The 15,807-nt window shown below is 44.5% G+C and overlaps 1 protein-coding gene across 2 annotated transcripts in view; it reads left to right on the top strand.

The window, feature by feature from the left end:
* paf1 (PAF1 homolog, Paf1/RNA polymerase II complex component) overlaps positions 1-15,487 on the top strand; it is a 60,421-nt gene extending 44,934 nt beyond the window's left edge. For both annotated transcript variants that reach the window (XM_072271156.1, XM_072271157.1), the window contains 3 exons: positions 1,532-1,643; positions 6,555-6,636; positions 14,744-15,487. In XM_072271156.1, coding sequence (XP_072127257.1) covers positions 1,532-1,643; positions 6,555-6,636; positions 14,744-15,150 — 601 coding nt within the window. In that variant the 3' untranslated portion in view covers positions 15,151-15,487. The remainder of the gene's footprint in view (positions 1-1,531; positions 1,644-6,554; positions 6,637-14,743) is intronic.
* The last annotated feature ends 320 nt before the right edge of the window (positions 15,488-15,807 follow it).

Here is a 15,807-nt window from a genome sequence, read left to right as displayed (position 1 = left end):
GAGCTGCCAAGCCTCATCTGCCTGGAGTGACTGGCTTTAAGGCACCATTAACGTGCCTTTGCCCCTTCTCCTGTCAGTAGAAATGGTTCCGCCGGGCTAGGTAGCCACACATGAAAGCCAGGAGCCTGGGCTTGGTTGTCAGAGGCTACTTGAAGCACACGTCTATAACAACCGTAAGGAGCCACAGTATACAGAAGGCTACTGGAAAAAGGCCAGCGATATTGTGAATGATCTCACCCTCTCTGCTCAAGGACTGTTTGTCCCACTTTTATTGGGGTGGTGGCTTTGTAGCATCCACGCCAGGACCACCAGACTCAAAAACAGTTACTTTCAGCATACAGTAAGGCTGATCAACACGTCCACCCACTAACCCACCTTACCACACCCACAACCACCAATACTTTTATCATTTCCTGTCAGTCACCTTGTGAAAAGAAACTCCAGTACCTAGAATCACTTTATGTACATACATCAATTTCTATGTACATAAGATATCAAGTATTTATATTTAATGTGTATTTTTTTAATTATTTTCTGCTGCATCAGATCTGAAATAACAATTATTTTATTCTCCTTTACATTATGTACTGGAAATGATGTTAAGAAATCTTGAATCTTAAACTGCAGCCCTTCTAATATTACTGGCTGTAAAGTATTCACCTTAAGTACTGCTATCCACTCTTCTATTTAATTCTTACCCCATGGCGTTTGCTAAATGACCTACCTCTTTTTATGTCATAGAGTCACAGAAACGTACAGCAATGAAAACAGGTCCTTTGGCCCATCTAGTCCATACTGAGCCATTTGAGCTGCCTACTCCCATTGACCTGCACTGGGACCATAGCCTTCCTTATCCCAATCCTATCCAAACTTCTCTTAAGCGGTGAAATCAAGCTCACATGCACCTCTTGTGCTGGTGGCTTGTTCCATACTATCACAACCCCCTGAGTGAAGAAGTTTCCCCTCATGTTCCCCATAAACTTTTCACCTTTCACCCTTAACCCATGACCTCTTGTTGTAGTCCCACCCAACCTCAGTGGAAAAAGCCTGCTTGCATTTACCCTAGCTATACCCCTCATAATTTTGTATACCTCTATCAAATCTCCTTTCAATCTTCTACATTCCAAGGAATTAAGTCCTAACCTAATCTTTCCACATACCTCAGATCCTCCAGACCCAGAAACATCTTTTTAGATGTTCTCTGTACTCTTTCAACCTTATTTACATCTTTCCTGTAGGCAGGTGACCAAAACTGCACACAATACTCCAAATTAGGCCTCACCAACGTTTTATACAACATCTCATCTTCCGTACTTTGAATTATGAAGGCCAATGTGCCAAAAGCTCTGTGTGATTCCACTCAAACCTGTCCCACAGTTGGCTGCAGATTTTCGCTTCCATCATCCATTGTTGCCATCTGCTCCTCACTGAAGCCGCAGAGTGTGGTTTTCTGTGTTAAGAGGCATTGTTTATGTAAGTTACCTGATAGCTGCAGCTTCCAGATAACTGACTGCGTCGTCCATCTTCACAGAGTGCGTTTGAGCAAGCGCCGTGCAAAGGGTGGTCATGGGGTTCAGTCTAACACCAACGCAGTGCTTGTGGTGAAGCACAGAGAAATGAACGAGAAAGAATTGGAGGCACAGGTAGGTGAAGCTGCTCTTAATTCAGCGACTGAGTTACCAAGCAGTTCAACATTTCTGAAGTACTGTTATTTTTCTGTGTACTAAAATATACATCAAACATATTGCATATTTCTAAACCTTAAGAAACAGGAGCAGAATTAGGGCATCTGGCCCATCAAGTCTGCTCCACCATTTCATCACAGCTGATCCAATTTTCCTCTCAGCTCCAATCTCCTGCCTTCTCATCGTATCCCTTCATGCCCTGACCAATCAAGAATCCGCAACCTCTGACTTAAATATACATAAAGACTCCCCCATCATGGGAAACAACTTTGCCACATCCACTCTGTCCATGCCTTTCAACATTCGAAATGTTTCTATGAGGTCTCCCCTCATTCTTCTAAACTCCAAGGAATGCAGTCCAAGAGCGGACAAACGTTCCTCATATGTTAACCCTCTCATTCCCGGAATCATTCTAGTGAATCTTCTCTGTACCCTGTCCAACGTCAGCACATCCTTTCTTAAATAAGGAGACCAAAACTGCCCACGGTACTCCACGTGGGGTCTCACCAGGGCCTTACAGAGCCTCATTTGCCTTCCTTACTACAGACTCAACCTGCAAATTAACTTTTGGGGACTCCTGCACAAGGACTCCCGAGTCCCTTTGCACCTCAGTTTTTTGTATTTTCACACACACACAGACACACATATATATTCATATATGCGTGTGTGTATATGTATACATATATGCTTGTGTATATGTGTGTGTGAGTGTATGTGTATATATATATATGTGTGTGTGTGTGTATACATATATATATATATATATATATACACACACACACACACACATATATATATATATATATATATATATATATATGAAATTACATGTAGATTACCATGCTTTCCCACATTATTTTTGAGTCAGAGAGAGGCAGAGCACGTCGGCAGGCCCTTCAGCCTATCAAGTCCATGCTGGCCACTGTCGTGTACCACTCAGCTGGGGTCTTTCATATATAGTAACAGACAACAACAAACTCTGACTGGATCAAACGATAGACACATTTAATACCTGCAAGGGAATGTCTACCTCCATACTTTTAAGTCGTTGCCAGGTAGCTTCAATCATACAGCTCAAAATAAATCATTTTTGTATGTTTATTGAGTCCAGTAATTCGTCAACTTCATGCCTTTGAGGCCATTCCATCCCTTAATTGATTTCCTTTCTTATCTGCACCCGTCTTCCATCTGTCTTGAATTCGTCTATTTGTCTTTTGAGACTTCTCCCTTCCACCTTCCCCCACAACAGCTATGTCGTGGCTCTTCAGGCTCTGTTGTCAAATTATTCCCTAAACACACCCTCTTCTTGCAAGCCTTCCAAACCAGCAAAGCTCTCTGAAACACATAGATTCCATTTTGTCACAGCATGGTTTACAGAAGTTGTAAGTTCATAATGACCTCAGGATTACAGATGTATTTCCATACAATCAGCCACCCATTTACACTAATCCTATTTATTCCAGACTTTTAAGCAGCTTCCACTTTATTATTACTGACATATAGGGTGCCCAAGACTTTTGCACAGCACTGTAGTAATTTTATGTATTGCATTGTATTGATGCTGCAAAAAAAATACTAATAACCTATATGAGTGATGATAAACCTGATTCTGATCTGGGTCTGTATTGTGGACTGCGAGTGGGAAGAGGACAGGGAGGAGAGAATCATGGTTGGGAAAAGGGAAAGGAAAAGGGGAGGGAGCAGGAAGCACCAGAGAGACATTCTGTAATGATCAATTAACCAATTGTCTCACCCATGCCAACTTCCACCTCAGCACTCCTTCTCTGCCACCTGTCCCACACCCCTACCGGGGTGCTTCACCCTCGCCGTTCCCAACATCTTTTGCTCCCACCAGAGTGTAAACTCTCTGCTCCAGGTTGACAAACACAGTACTGTGCAAAAGTCTTAGGCACCCTATAGCAAATATATATGTATGTGCCTAAGACTTTTGCAGTTCTTTATCATAAAATTTGCTATTTTATGGAAGTAATACAGTGCAACCACAAAAAGTTACTATATAATACAATTTTTAAAAATTCTAGACACTACGAAAGAATAGTGAGGTAGTGTTCATGGACTGTTCAAAAATCTGATGGCAGAGGGGTATAAGATAAGAATCTAAAAATTTGAGTGTGGATCTTCAGGCTCCTGTAATTTCTCCCTAATGGGAGTAATGAGAAAAGGGCAAGTCCTGACATTGAAGATCCTGAATGATGGATGCCACCTTCTTGAGGCACTGCCTTTTAAATTTATTGTCGATGATCTAGAGGCTTTGTTCGTGATGGAACTGACTGAGTCTACAACTGTGTATTGGAATCCTCCATATCAAGTGGTGATGTAACCAGTCTCAGCGTCCTCTTACCAGCTCTACCCAGATTCTACCGCTCGACGACACATTAGGGGCAAGTCTCAGTGGCCAATTAACCAACCAACTTGCACACACCTGCCTACCACTTCCCCCTGGGTCCCCCCCTCCTATGGTCCACTCTCCTCTCCTACCAGATTTCTTCCTCTCCAGCCCTTTATCTTTCCCACCCAGCTGGCTTCATGTAACACCTTCCAGCTTGTCCTCCGTCCCCTCCCCCTGCCTTTTTAATCTGGCGTCTTCCCCCTTCCTTCTCAGTCCTGAAGAAGGGACTCTGCCTGGAACTGTTTATTCACTTCCATAGCTGCTGCCTGACCTGCTGAGTTTTCCCACTATTTTGCGTGTGTTGCTTTGATTTCCATCACCTACAGACTTTTTGATGTTTAGAACCTGCAAGTTTTGTTTGGGATTGAAACATAGAACATAGAACAAAGAAAACCTGCAGCACAATGCAGACCCTTTGGCCCACAATGTTGTGCTGAACATATACTTACTTTAGACGTTCCTGTATCTGTTATTATCTAAATAGCACCAGTTTTCCAACCACTAAAGTGGATAACTTCAACTTTATCCACATTAGAATACATCTTTTAATTATCTGCCCACTCTGTTTGTCTTCACAAAGGATAAGGATGACGCAGATTTATGGTTAAAGAGGAAATTTTAAAAATTGGGTAGGATAAATAGTAAAAGTATATTGTGGTTTATTGTCATTCTCCTTTGTAATATATCAACCTGGTAAACCTTCTCTGCATTCCTCTCATTGCAAATATATCCTTGTTTAGCTCGGGATTTCGGACAGTATTCCAGGTGCATTATCACTTTGACTTTGCAATATTTCTGCAATTCAAGCGATCTTATTCCTTTTCCCATTTCAATCAAAGGCCTCTCTGTTACACAGTTCTAAACCTTGATATTTGCCTTTCATACTGTGTTGCTACAAAGATGAATTCCCCATCTATCTGCTATCAGTATCTGTTATCTGCTATAATTCAGTAAATGGTGGAAAGCCCAGCAGAATCCACGAGTAAGCTCTAAAAATTACGTCAACCATCCGATAAATTGGGTAAAAAAAATTGGGATTCTTAACCTTTTATATGCTATTGGCTCCTTTGGCAGTCTAGTGAAGCCTATTGACCCCTTCTCAGAGTACTGTATTTAAATATATAGAACAAAATACACAGGATTACAACATTTACCAATTATATTGAAATATTGTTATCAAAATATGTTAAAAAATCATTTGTGATACCTCCTTCTACATACTGATCAACGTGCAATTGTAGATGGGCAGTAATAGAAAGCAAAGTAGATGTCTGGGTCGCAAATGTGAGAACATGCAACTTCACCGTTTGGTGCAGGGCTGCCCAATAGTTGGTTGACTCATTATAGAGCATAATGGCCAAGTGTAAGAATTACCACAATTGGCACTCTTTAGAGTAGTGCAGTTGTCTGAGTCTATTACTGAAAATGCTCCTCTGTTCAGCCAAGGTGACAGACAGGGGGTGAGAAACTTTGTCCAGAATTACCAGGATTTTCCGGAGGGCCCTTTCGTTCTTCCACAGACTCCAGTATGTCCAGTTTGACTCCTAAAACAGAGCCAGCCTTTCTAAGTTCAATCTAGCGGGGTGTCCAATAAGTACAATCATTTCCAAGTAGTGACGAGCGTAAGATGTTTGTACAACTGTAATGTGATATGATAATATCTGTGATTTCTCTTCAAGTACATTTATTATCAAATAATGTATAAATAATACAACATTGAGATTTGCTCGTTTGCCCACGCAACTCTACCAGTTTGATGTGGCCCATGCCTTCATTAACCAGGTCCAACATTTGCCTTTATTGGAATCTTCCTCCTCCTTACACAAATTTTATGGTTTATGGTTATGGATATGCTAAGATGATGGTGTTATGACTTAGGTTTGGTGTGGGGGATGATGGATTGTAAAGAACGAGTGGTCAGATGTGGGGATGTCCAGAAAGGGCTTGCAGGGATGTGGGGGCCAACATTAGGACGTAATTATGTGGGCAGTGGGAAAATTAACCCTCTCCTTTGATCTCACAACATAAAATTCAGTGCCACCTGACCGTGAATAGGTGACAAACTCACAGGTACTGCTAATACTACTGTGGTTTGTTGCCTTCATTCATCATTGAAGGAAATGCTGAATTTCAGTTGGAGGTTAGCAAACGTAAAGATATAAATTTTGTCCCATCCATGTTCATGTACCCCATGGAGTCTTATCCATGGATCCCGGCTTAAGAAACCCTGGTTTAAAATGTCAACAATCGAAGGGCAAGATATTTCCAAATCAGGATAGTGTGCAGTTTACAGGGGAACCTCAAGGTTGCCATTTTGTTGTGCGCACCTTTACGTACGTTGAATTCCGATCATAGCTGCTGTAATAGTCAGGGTACAAGTGAAAAGGTAAAGGGCTGCGAGGAATCCTTGTAACTCAGAATCCGAGAAATATTCGCCTGAATTTTTTTTTACTCTACAGGAAGCCAGGCGTGCTCAGCTGGAGAATCATGAGCCTGAGGACGAGGAAGAACTGGAACCAGGCAAAGACATCGTGGGATCAGGTAAAGTTTTTTTTGGCCAGATGGACTGACTTTAAATTACTTAGTTCAGTTGCAGTGACATGGTACAGATCTCTCACTCATTACAATAAGAGTCCTAGGTCTGTCCCTCCTGGTCTCCTCGGTCCCTCATTGTCAGGAATCATTTTGGTATTTCATGGTTCTGTTAGTTGCCTGGTGCATCTTTAAATGTTGTTTGAAAGTACCGATTGATATTGACTGCCCTGGTTTAACTAGTGAAGACACTGCCTTTACTCATTGGAACTCATCTGACTGTTCAAGATTCAAAGATGCAAAAAACTTTATTGTCATCCTAACCGTACATCAGTTCTGCAGGGCAGAATGAGACAGCGTTTCCCAGCAGCAGTGCAATCATAACATAACAAACGCAACACTAAATCATAAACATAACAATAAATAGTAAAACACAACAGCCACATGTCAGTTAAAATCAGTTATAATTGTCCAGTGCAAGTTAAAAGTGTCCAAAGCAGAGTCAGGTAGAGCAACTATTTAGCATTCTGACTGCCTGTGGGAGGAAGCTGTTAAGTAGCCTTGTGATTTTAGTTTTGATGCTCCTGTAACGCTTGCCTGTTGGCAGAAGAACAAACAGTTCATGGAGAGGGTGTGAGGGGTCTTTAATGATGTACCGTGTCTTCTGGAGGCATGGACTCTGAAAGAGGTCTTGGACGGAAGGTAGGGAGACCCCAATAACCTTCTCTGCTCCCCTAACCACCCTCTGCAAGACTTTTTCGTTGACAGCACTGCAGGTGGAGTACCAGGTTGTGATGCTAAAGGTCAGCACACTGTCAACCACACCTCTGTAGAATGTAGTTAAGATGTTAGTGGGGAGTGATGGCCCGTTTCACAATCCCAGTGGTGTTCCTGGACCAGGAGAGATTACCCGAGATCTGCACCCCAAGGAACTTGATGTTTTCCGCTCTCTCCACTGTGGAGCCGCTGACACTGTGGGGTGTGTGCTCAGGCTGAGACCATCTGAGATCGACATTAACAATGCTGTACTAACATTTAGTCTGCCTTCTGCTTGCACTGCTGATGTGGACTGCTGCTGGAGTAGAGTCATACAGCAAGGAAATGGGGCCCTTCTGCCTATCAACTGTGTGGCCCAGTGCGTTAGTCCCATCTGTCTGTGTTTGGCCCATCGCCCTCTAAAGCTCTCCTATCTACGTACATATAAGACCATAAGATAAAGGACTGGTCCATTTGGCCCATTGAGCCTGCTCCGCCATTTCATTATGGCTGATCCAGTTTTCCACTCAGCCCCAGTCTCCTGCCTTCTCACCATATCCCTTCATGCCCTGACCGATCAAGAAGCTATCAACCTCTCTTTAAATATACATAAAAACTTGGCCTCCACAGCTGCCTGTGGTAAAGAATTCCACAAGTTCGCCACTCTCTGGCTAAAGAAATTCCTCCTCATCTCTATTCTAAGTGGACGCCCCTCTATTCTGAGGCTGTGTCATCTGGTCTTAGATTCTCCCACCATGGGAAACATCCTCTCTGCTGCCAGTCTATCAAGGCCTTTCACCATTCAATAGGTTTCAATGAGATCACACCTCATTCTTCTGAATTGCAGTCAATACGGGCCCAGCGCCACCAAATGCTCCTCATATGACAAGCCATTCCATCCCAGAATCATTTTTGTAAACCTCCTTTGAACCCTCTCCAGTTTCAGCACATCCTTTCTAAGGTAATGGCCTCAAACCTGCTCACAATACTCCCAAGTGAGGCTTCACCAGTGCTTTATAAAGTTTCAGCATTACATCCTTGCTTTTGTATCCTAGTCCTTTTGAAATGAATGCTAATGTTGCATTTGCCTTCCTCACCACAGACTCAACCTTCAAATTAACCTTTTGGGAATCCTGCACAAGGACTGTCAAGTCCCTTTGCTCCTCTGTTTTTGTATTTTTTTTTCTCCATTTAGAAAATAGTCAACTCTTTCATTTCTTCTGCCAAAGTGCATGACCACATACTCCCGACACTGTATTCCATCTGCCATTTGTTTGCCCATTCTCTGAATCTGTCTTAAGTCTTTCTGTAGCCTTTCTACTTCAAAGCTACCTGCCCCTCCACCTATTTTCATATCATCTGCAAACTTTGCAACAAAGCCATCCATTCCATCACCCAAAACATTGACATATAACGTAAAGAGGATCGGTCCCAACACAGATGCTGGGGGACCGCTTCGTCGAGCACCTCCGCTCCATCCGCCACAACAGACTGGATCTCCCGGTTCCCATCCACTTCAACTCTGCTTCCCATTCCCATTCGGATATGTCCATACATGGCGTCCTCTACTGCCATGATGAGGCTAAACTCATGTTGGAGGAGCAACACCTCATATGCCGTCTGGGTAGTCTCCAGCCCCTTGGTATGAACATAGAATTCTCCAACTTCCGGTAATTCCTTCCCCATCCCTATTTCACTCTGCCCCCTCCCCCAGCTGCCTATCCCCTCCCTCATGGTTCCGCCTCCTTCTACTACCCATTGTGTTTTCCCCTATTCCTTCTTCATCTTTCCTGCCTATCCCCTTCCCCACCCCTTTATCTTTCCCCTTACTGGTTTTTCACCTGGAACCTACCAGCCTTCTCCTTCCCACCCTCCCCCCACCTTCTCTATAGGGCCTCTGCCCCTTCCCTCTACAGTCCTGACAAAGAGTTCCGGCCCGAAACGTGAACCGATCTTTTCCACAGATGCTGCCCGACCTGCTGAGTTCCTCCAGCATGTTGTGAGTGTTGCTTTGACCCCAGCATCTGCAGTTTATTTTGTGTTTACGATGCTGGTGGAACACCACTGGTCACCTGCAGCCAACCAGGAAAGGCTCCCTTCATTCCCACTCTTTGCCTTCTGTCAATCAGCCACTGCTTTATCCATGCTAGAATCTTTCCTGTATTACCATGGGCTAGTTGCTTGTGTGGCAACTTGTCAAAGGCCTTCTGAAAATCCAAGTACATAACATCAACCGATTTTCCTTTGCCTATCCTGATTGTTATTTCTTCAAGTAATTCCAATAGATTTGTCAGGCAAGATTTTTCCTTGAAGAAACCATGCTGACTACAGCCTTTTTTATCATGTGCCTCCGAGTATCCCAAGACCTCAAACTTAATAATTGACTCCGATATCTTCCCAACCACTGAGGTCAGACTAACTGGCTGATAGTTTCCTTTCTTCTCCTTCTGTCCCTTCTTGTATAGTGCAGTGACATTCGTAATTTTTCAGCCTTCCGGAACCATTCCAGAATTCAGTGATTTTTGAGAGATCATTGTTAATATCTCCACGATCACTTCAGCCATCTCTTTCAGAATCCTGGACTGTACACCATCTGTTCCAGGTGACTTATCTACCTTCAGGATTTTCAGTGTCCCGAGAACCTTCTCTCTAGTGATGGTAACTTCACACACCTCATGACCCCTGGAACTTCCACCATGCTGCTTGTGTCTTCCACAGTGAAGACTGGTGCAAAATACTTACTCAATTTGTCCGCCATTTTGTTGTCTCTTCCCCCCCGCCCCCCACCACCACCATTAGCACCTCACCAGCATCATTTTCCAGCAGTCTAATATCCACTCTCACCTCTCTTTTATACTATATATCTAAAGAAGCTTTTTGTATCCTCTTTAATATTATTGACTAGCTTACTTTTATATTCAATCTTTCCCTTAGTGACTTTTTAGTTGCCTTCTGTTGGGATTTAAAAGCTTCGCAATCCGCTAACTTCCTGCTGATTTTTGCTCTATTGTATGGCCTCTGTTTGGCTTTTATGTTGGCTTTGGCTTCCCTTGTTAACCATTTTTGTGTCATCTTGCCTTTAGAATACTTTCAGAAATTGCTTCCAGAAATCCCAGCCATTGATGCCCTCCCGTCATCCCTGCCGGTGTTCTTTTCCAATCAATTTTGGTCAGCTCCTACCTCATCCCTATAATCCCCTTTACTCCACTGTAATATTGATACATCTGACTTCAGCTTCTCCTTCTCGGATTTCAGGGTGAATTCGATCACTTGCCCCTAAGTGTTCTTTTACCTTAAGCTCTCTAATCAATTCTGGTTCATTGCACAACACCTAGTCCAGAATAGCTGATCTTCTAGTGGGCTCATCCACGAGTTGCTCTAAAATGCCCTCCCGTAGGCATTCTAGAAAATGTCCTTCCTGGAATCCTCCACCAACCTGATTTTCCCAATCACCATGCATATTGAAGTCCCCCACGACTATTGTAACATTGACCTTTTGGCATACATTTTCTATCCTGCATTGTAATTTGTAGGCCACGTCCTTACTACTGTTTGGGGGTCTGTATGCAACTCTCATCAACGTCTTTTTACCCGTGCAGTTTCTTAGCTCTATCCACAGTGATTCAACACCTTCCAACCCTGTATCACCTTTTTCTAATAATTTGATTTCATTTTTTTTTTACCAACAGAGCAACACCACCCCCTCTGCTTTCCTTCCTGTCCTTTTGAAACAATGCATATGCTTGGACATTAAGTTCCCTGCTATAATCGTCTTTCAGCCATGATTCAGTTATGCCTGCAACGTCATACTTGCCAATCCGCAACTGTGCTGCAAGTTCATCTACCTTTTTCCGTATACTGCGCACATTTGAATATAACACCTTCAGTCCTGTATTCACCTGTTTTGATTTTGTCCATCTTTTACATTGCAACTCATCCTGTTGACTGCAACTTCACCCTATCAACGGACTCTCCTCACTACACATTGCCTCTGTTTGTAAACCAGCTACCTCATCTTCAGCACCATCCTCCTTCTTTCCAACAATACTTCTTCCATTGAAATATACGCAGCTCAGAACACTAGTCACACCATACTCAACCTTTTGACTCCTACCTTTGTCTGAGGTCTTACCAACATCTGCCTTCACAACCTCTCCACTAACTGTTCTGGCACTCTGGTTCCCATTCCCCTGCAACTCAAGTTTAAACCCCACTGTGCAACATTAACACATTTACCCCCTAGGATATTAGTTCCCCTCCAGTTCAGGTTCAAGTTGTCCCACCTTCCCTGGAAGAAAGCCCAATGATCCAAAAATCTTATGTCCTCCCTCCTACACCAACTCCTCAGCCACATATCAAATCTTCCTAGTTCTGGCCTCACTCGCATGTGGCATGGGTGGCAAACCTGAGGTCAGTCATCCTACCCAAGTCATTGGTACCTACATGGACCACAACTTCTGGCTGTTCACCCTCCCACTTAAGAATGCTGAGTACTTGATCCAAAATATCTCTGACAACCAGGAGGCAACATACCATCCAGGAATCTCGTTCTTGCCCACAGAACCTCCTGTCCCATTTCCCCTAACTAACGAATCCCCTATCACCATAGCATGCCTGTTCTCCCTCTTCCCTTCTGAGTCAGAGAGGCAGACTCAGTGCCAGAGACTCGAATTCTGTTAGGTCATCCCTCCCCCACATCTGACAGTATCCAAAGTGATATCTGTTGTTCAGGAAAATAGCCACAGGGGTACTCTGTATCGGCTCCTTAATCCCTTTCCCCTTCCTGACTGTCACCCAGTTTCCTGTGTCCTACACCTTGGATGTATCTGCCTCTCTATATATCCTATCTATCACCCCCTCAACCTGGCGAACAATCCGGAGTTCATCTAGATCCAGCTTCAATTCCTTAACGAGGGTTGTTAGAAGCTGCAACGGGATGCACTTCTCATAGCTATAGTTGTTAGGGACTCTGGAGGTCTCCCTGCCTTCCCGCATCCTGCAAGAGGAGCATTCAACCATCTCGCCTGGCATCTTTGTCCTAGTGGAGCAGATATAAAAAAGGGAAGGGGAAAAGAAACTTAACCTAAAGGTTTTCTGTTCTTTGCCCACTTTAAAGCCTTTCTTTGCGGAAGCCTCGAAGAGCTAAAGCCTCAAGATCACTACTCAGACGACGGCCGCTGTACTTGCCCCTACCTTCCTTTAATTTGCTCTTGCTAATAGAATAGTACAGCACAGTACAGGCCCTTCGGCCCACAGTGTTGTGCCGACCCTCAAACCCTGCCTCCCATATAAGCCTCCACCTTAAATTCCTCCATATACCTGTCTAGTAGTCTCTTAAACTTCACTAGTGTATCTGCCTCCACCACTGACTCAGGCAGTGCATTCCACGCACCAACCACTCTCTGAGTAAAAAACCTTCCTCTAATATCCCCCTTGAACTTCCCACCCCTTACCTTAAAGCCATGTCCTCTTGTATTGAGCAGTGGTGCCCTGAGGAAGAGGTACTGGCTATCCACTCTATCTATTCCTCTTATTATCTTTCCAAATCAATCCCAAACAGCGAGTGGTCGCTGTTTATCGCTGTAGTGACCCGCTGCTGTCTCTTGTACTCAGGCAATGGACCTGATTGAAGTCCTCTTCTCTCAAAACTTCTGCTGTCCAGATTGGCTGCTGGTTAAAGCTCTTTTTTTTCTCGCTGGCTTTCAAATGTTGTTACTGCGCCCGCTTCAGCCACTATGTCAAGCAGCTGTTTCCAAATGCACACCATCCTTTGTGTGAAGAAGCTGCCCCTGATATCCCTTATAAATCTCCAACTTCTTTTAGTTTTTAGGACCCCCTTGGAAAAGGACAAGGTGCTTTCATCCTGTCTATTCCCTTCAGGATCTTGTATAGCTCTCTCAATTCACCACACAATCTCAAGTTCCAGGGAATAAGGTCCTGGTCTATGCAACCTCTCCTTATTACTCAAGCCCCCAAGTTCAGGAACCACACTGCTAAATCTTTTCTGCACTCTTTCTAGTTTAATAATATCTTCCGTAAACCAGGATGACACAGTAATCCGAGGGAGCCTCACCAACGTCTCGATAAGCTGTCCAGCTCCTGTACTCGGTGTTCAGGCTGATGAAAGCTGAGCACCTTATTCACTTGTCTGTCTGCCTGTGACTCCACTTTCAGTGGATGATCCACTTGCAATCCTAGCTAGGTCCCTCAGTTCCATAACATTCCTCACGGTCCTACCATTCACTGTACAAGTTTGAACTCTCAAAATGCAGTACCTCACATTTAACTGCATTGAAAGCCATTTGCCCATCAAACCCAAGTTTAATTATCGTACTACCATACATGGATACAGCTGACGGAAGGATCATTCCTCTGGGGCCAAGGTGCAAAACATACACAGCGCATTCAAAATAGCAAGGAAAGGAAAAAACATAGTCGCACAAAAATCGATATATATAGTACAAGACTCTGAGCGACACTTCTCGCAAAATGGTGCAGTCCAGCCTGTCATTCCACCGATCGGACACTGGGGGGCAGCACATCCTGTTACTATTGACATCATGGGACAAAGGATCTTCTTGGTCACTACTGCTCTCTATTCTGATTTTTGAATGGATTATTGGTCCTCAGTGTGGGAAGGAGTGGGGTAGGATTAGAGCCCACAAACATGAGAAAATCTGTAGATGCTGGAAATCCAGAACGACACACAAACATAATGTAATCAGCAGGCCAGGCAGCCTCTATGGGAATGAATAATTGGTCAACATTTGGGGCCGAGATGTTCATCAGGACTGGAAAAGAAGAAATGGGGAGTCAGGGTAAGAAGGTGGGGGGAGCAGAGGAAGAAGTACAAAGTGATAGGTGATGGGTGAAACCGGCAGAAGGGGTGAAGTAAATAGCTGGGAAGTTCATTGGTAAAAGAGATAAGGGCTGGAGAACGGGGAGTCTGATTAGAGAGGGTAGAAGACCATGGAAGAAAGGGAAGGCGGAGGAACTCCAGAGGGAGATGATGGGCAGGTAAGGAGATAGGTGAGAGAAAGAAACGGGAATGGGGAGTGGTGAAGGAAAAGAGGGGGTGCAGTTATTGGAAGTTGGAGAAATTGATGTTCATGCCATCAGGTTGGAGGCTACCCAAATAGAATATAAGGTGTTGCTCCTCCAACCTGAGTTTTGCCTCATCACGGTGGTAGAGGCTGCCGTGGGCTGACGTGCTGGAGTAGGAATGGGAAGTAGAATTGAAATGGTAGCCACTGGGAGATCCCACCATTTGAGGCCAGGTGGAGTGAAGGTGCTGGACAAAGAGGTCTCCCAATCTCCCAGTCAGAGTCCCTTGCCTGACACGCCTGTTTCTTTCCGCTAGACGACGAAAAGGACAAAGAGAGTGGCAGCGAGAAGGCTGCCAGCGGGGATGAACGTGCGGCGAGTGAAAGCGAGCGGGAAGAAGAGGACAAAGCCAGCAGCCGGAGCGGGAGCCAAGGGGAGAGCGACAGCGGGGATGAGCGGCAGGCTCGCGAGGCCCGCGACAAGGAGGAGATCTTCGGCAGCGACGACGACAGCGACAACGAGGATCAGCCGGACGAGAGCGGCCGCGAGGGCAGCGGCAGCGACGACGAGCAGCAGAGCGAGGAGGAAGAGCGGCGGAGCAGGAGTGCGTCCAACAGCGGCAGCGAGCACTCGGATAATGACAGCCACCACCCCGCGCAGAGTGGCAGTGAGCAGGGCACAGAGTCAAGTGAGAATGAGGAAAGTGGCAGCGAGAGTGACTGAAGAGCTTGGCCCTCCCATGCCTGGCGGTAACATGTTCCAATGGACAGGGCTGTGGTCTTATAAACTCACTGTGACTTTGGTGACCTCCCTTCCCCACCCTCCCCGCCCCACACCCCATCTTTCCTGTTTCTTCATACATTTGGTGAGTATTGCATCGTGAGATACATCTTGATCCTTGAGCTGTTGACCCAGGTACGTCGAGGGATGGGAGACTAAACATCCAGCCAACAGCTGGGTGCTTGGGTTCATTTTTATAAGCATTTGTATAAAACTACATCTTTCTATAGTATGTTAACAGAGGTTAAAAACCCATGTATTAAAGATGATGTCAAGGTGGCAGTGGAGAATGTGTAAGATCATATGCGCAGTGGGAGACATTCAGGAGCATCGACCCAACACTGGACTCAAATGAAGCATTATTTTTTTGGTGAAAACCTCATTTTAGTACATTGCTTTTCTGAAATTTGTATGGGATGGAACGTTTTATCTTTCAAAAGGAAGGAAGTTTAGCTTTATTTGTGCACGTCAAAACATCCAGTGAAATATGCCGTTTGCAACAAATCAAATCACCGAGGATTGTGCCGGGCAAGTGTGAAACACTTCCAGTGCCAACATAGTGTGCTCACAACTCACTAACCGTGTGTTCCTCTGGAATGT

This window comes from Mobula birostris, chromosome 10, assembly GCF_030028105.1.
Source record: "Mobula birostris isolate sMobBir1 chromosome 10, sMobBir1.hap1, whole genome shotgun sequence".
NCBI classification, from domain to species: Eukaryota; Metazoa; Chordata; class Chondrichthyes; order Myliobatiformes; family Myliobatidae; genus Mobula; species Mobula birostris.
This window is presented reverse-complemented; position numbering and strand designations above follow the sequence as displayed.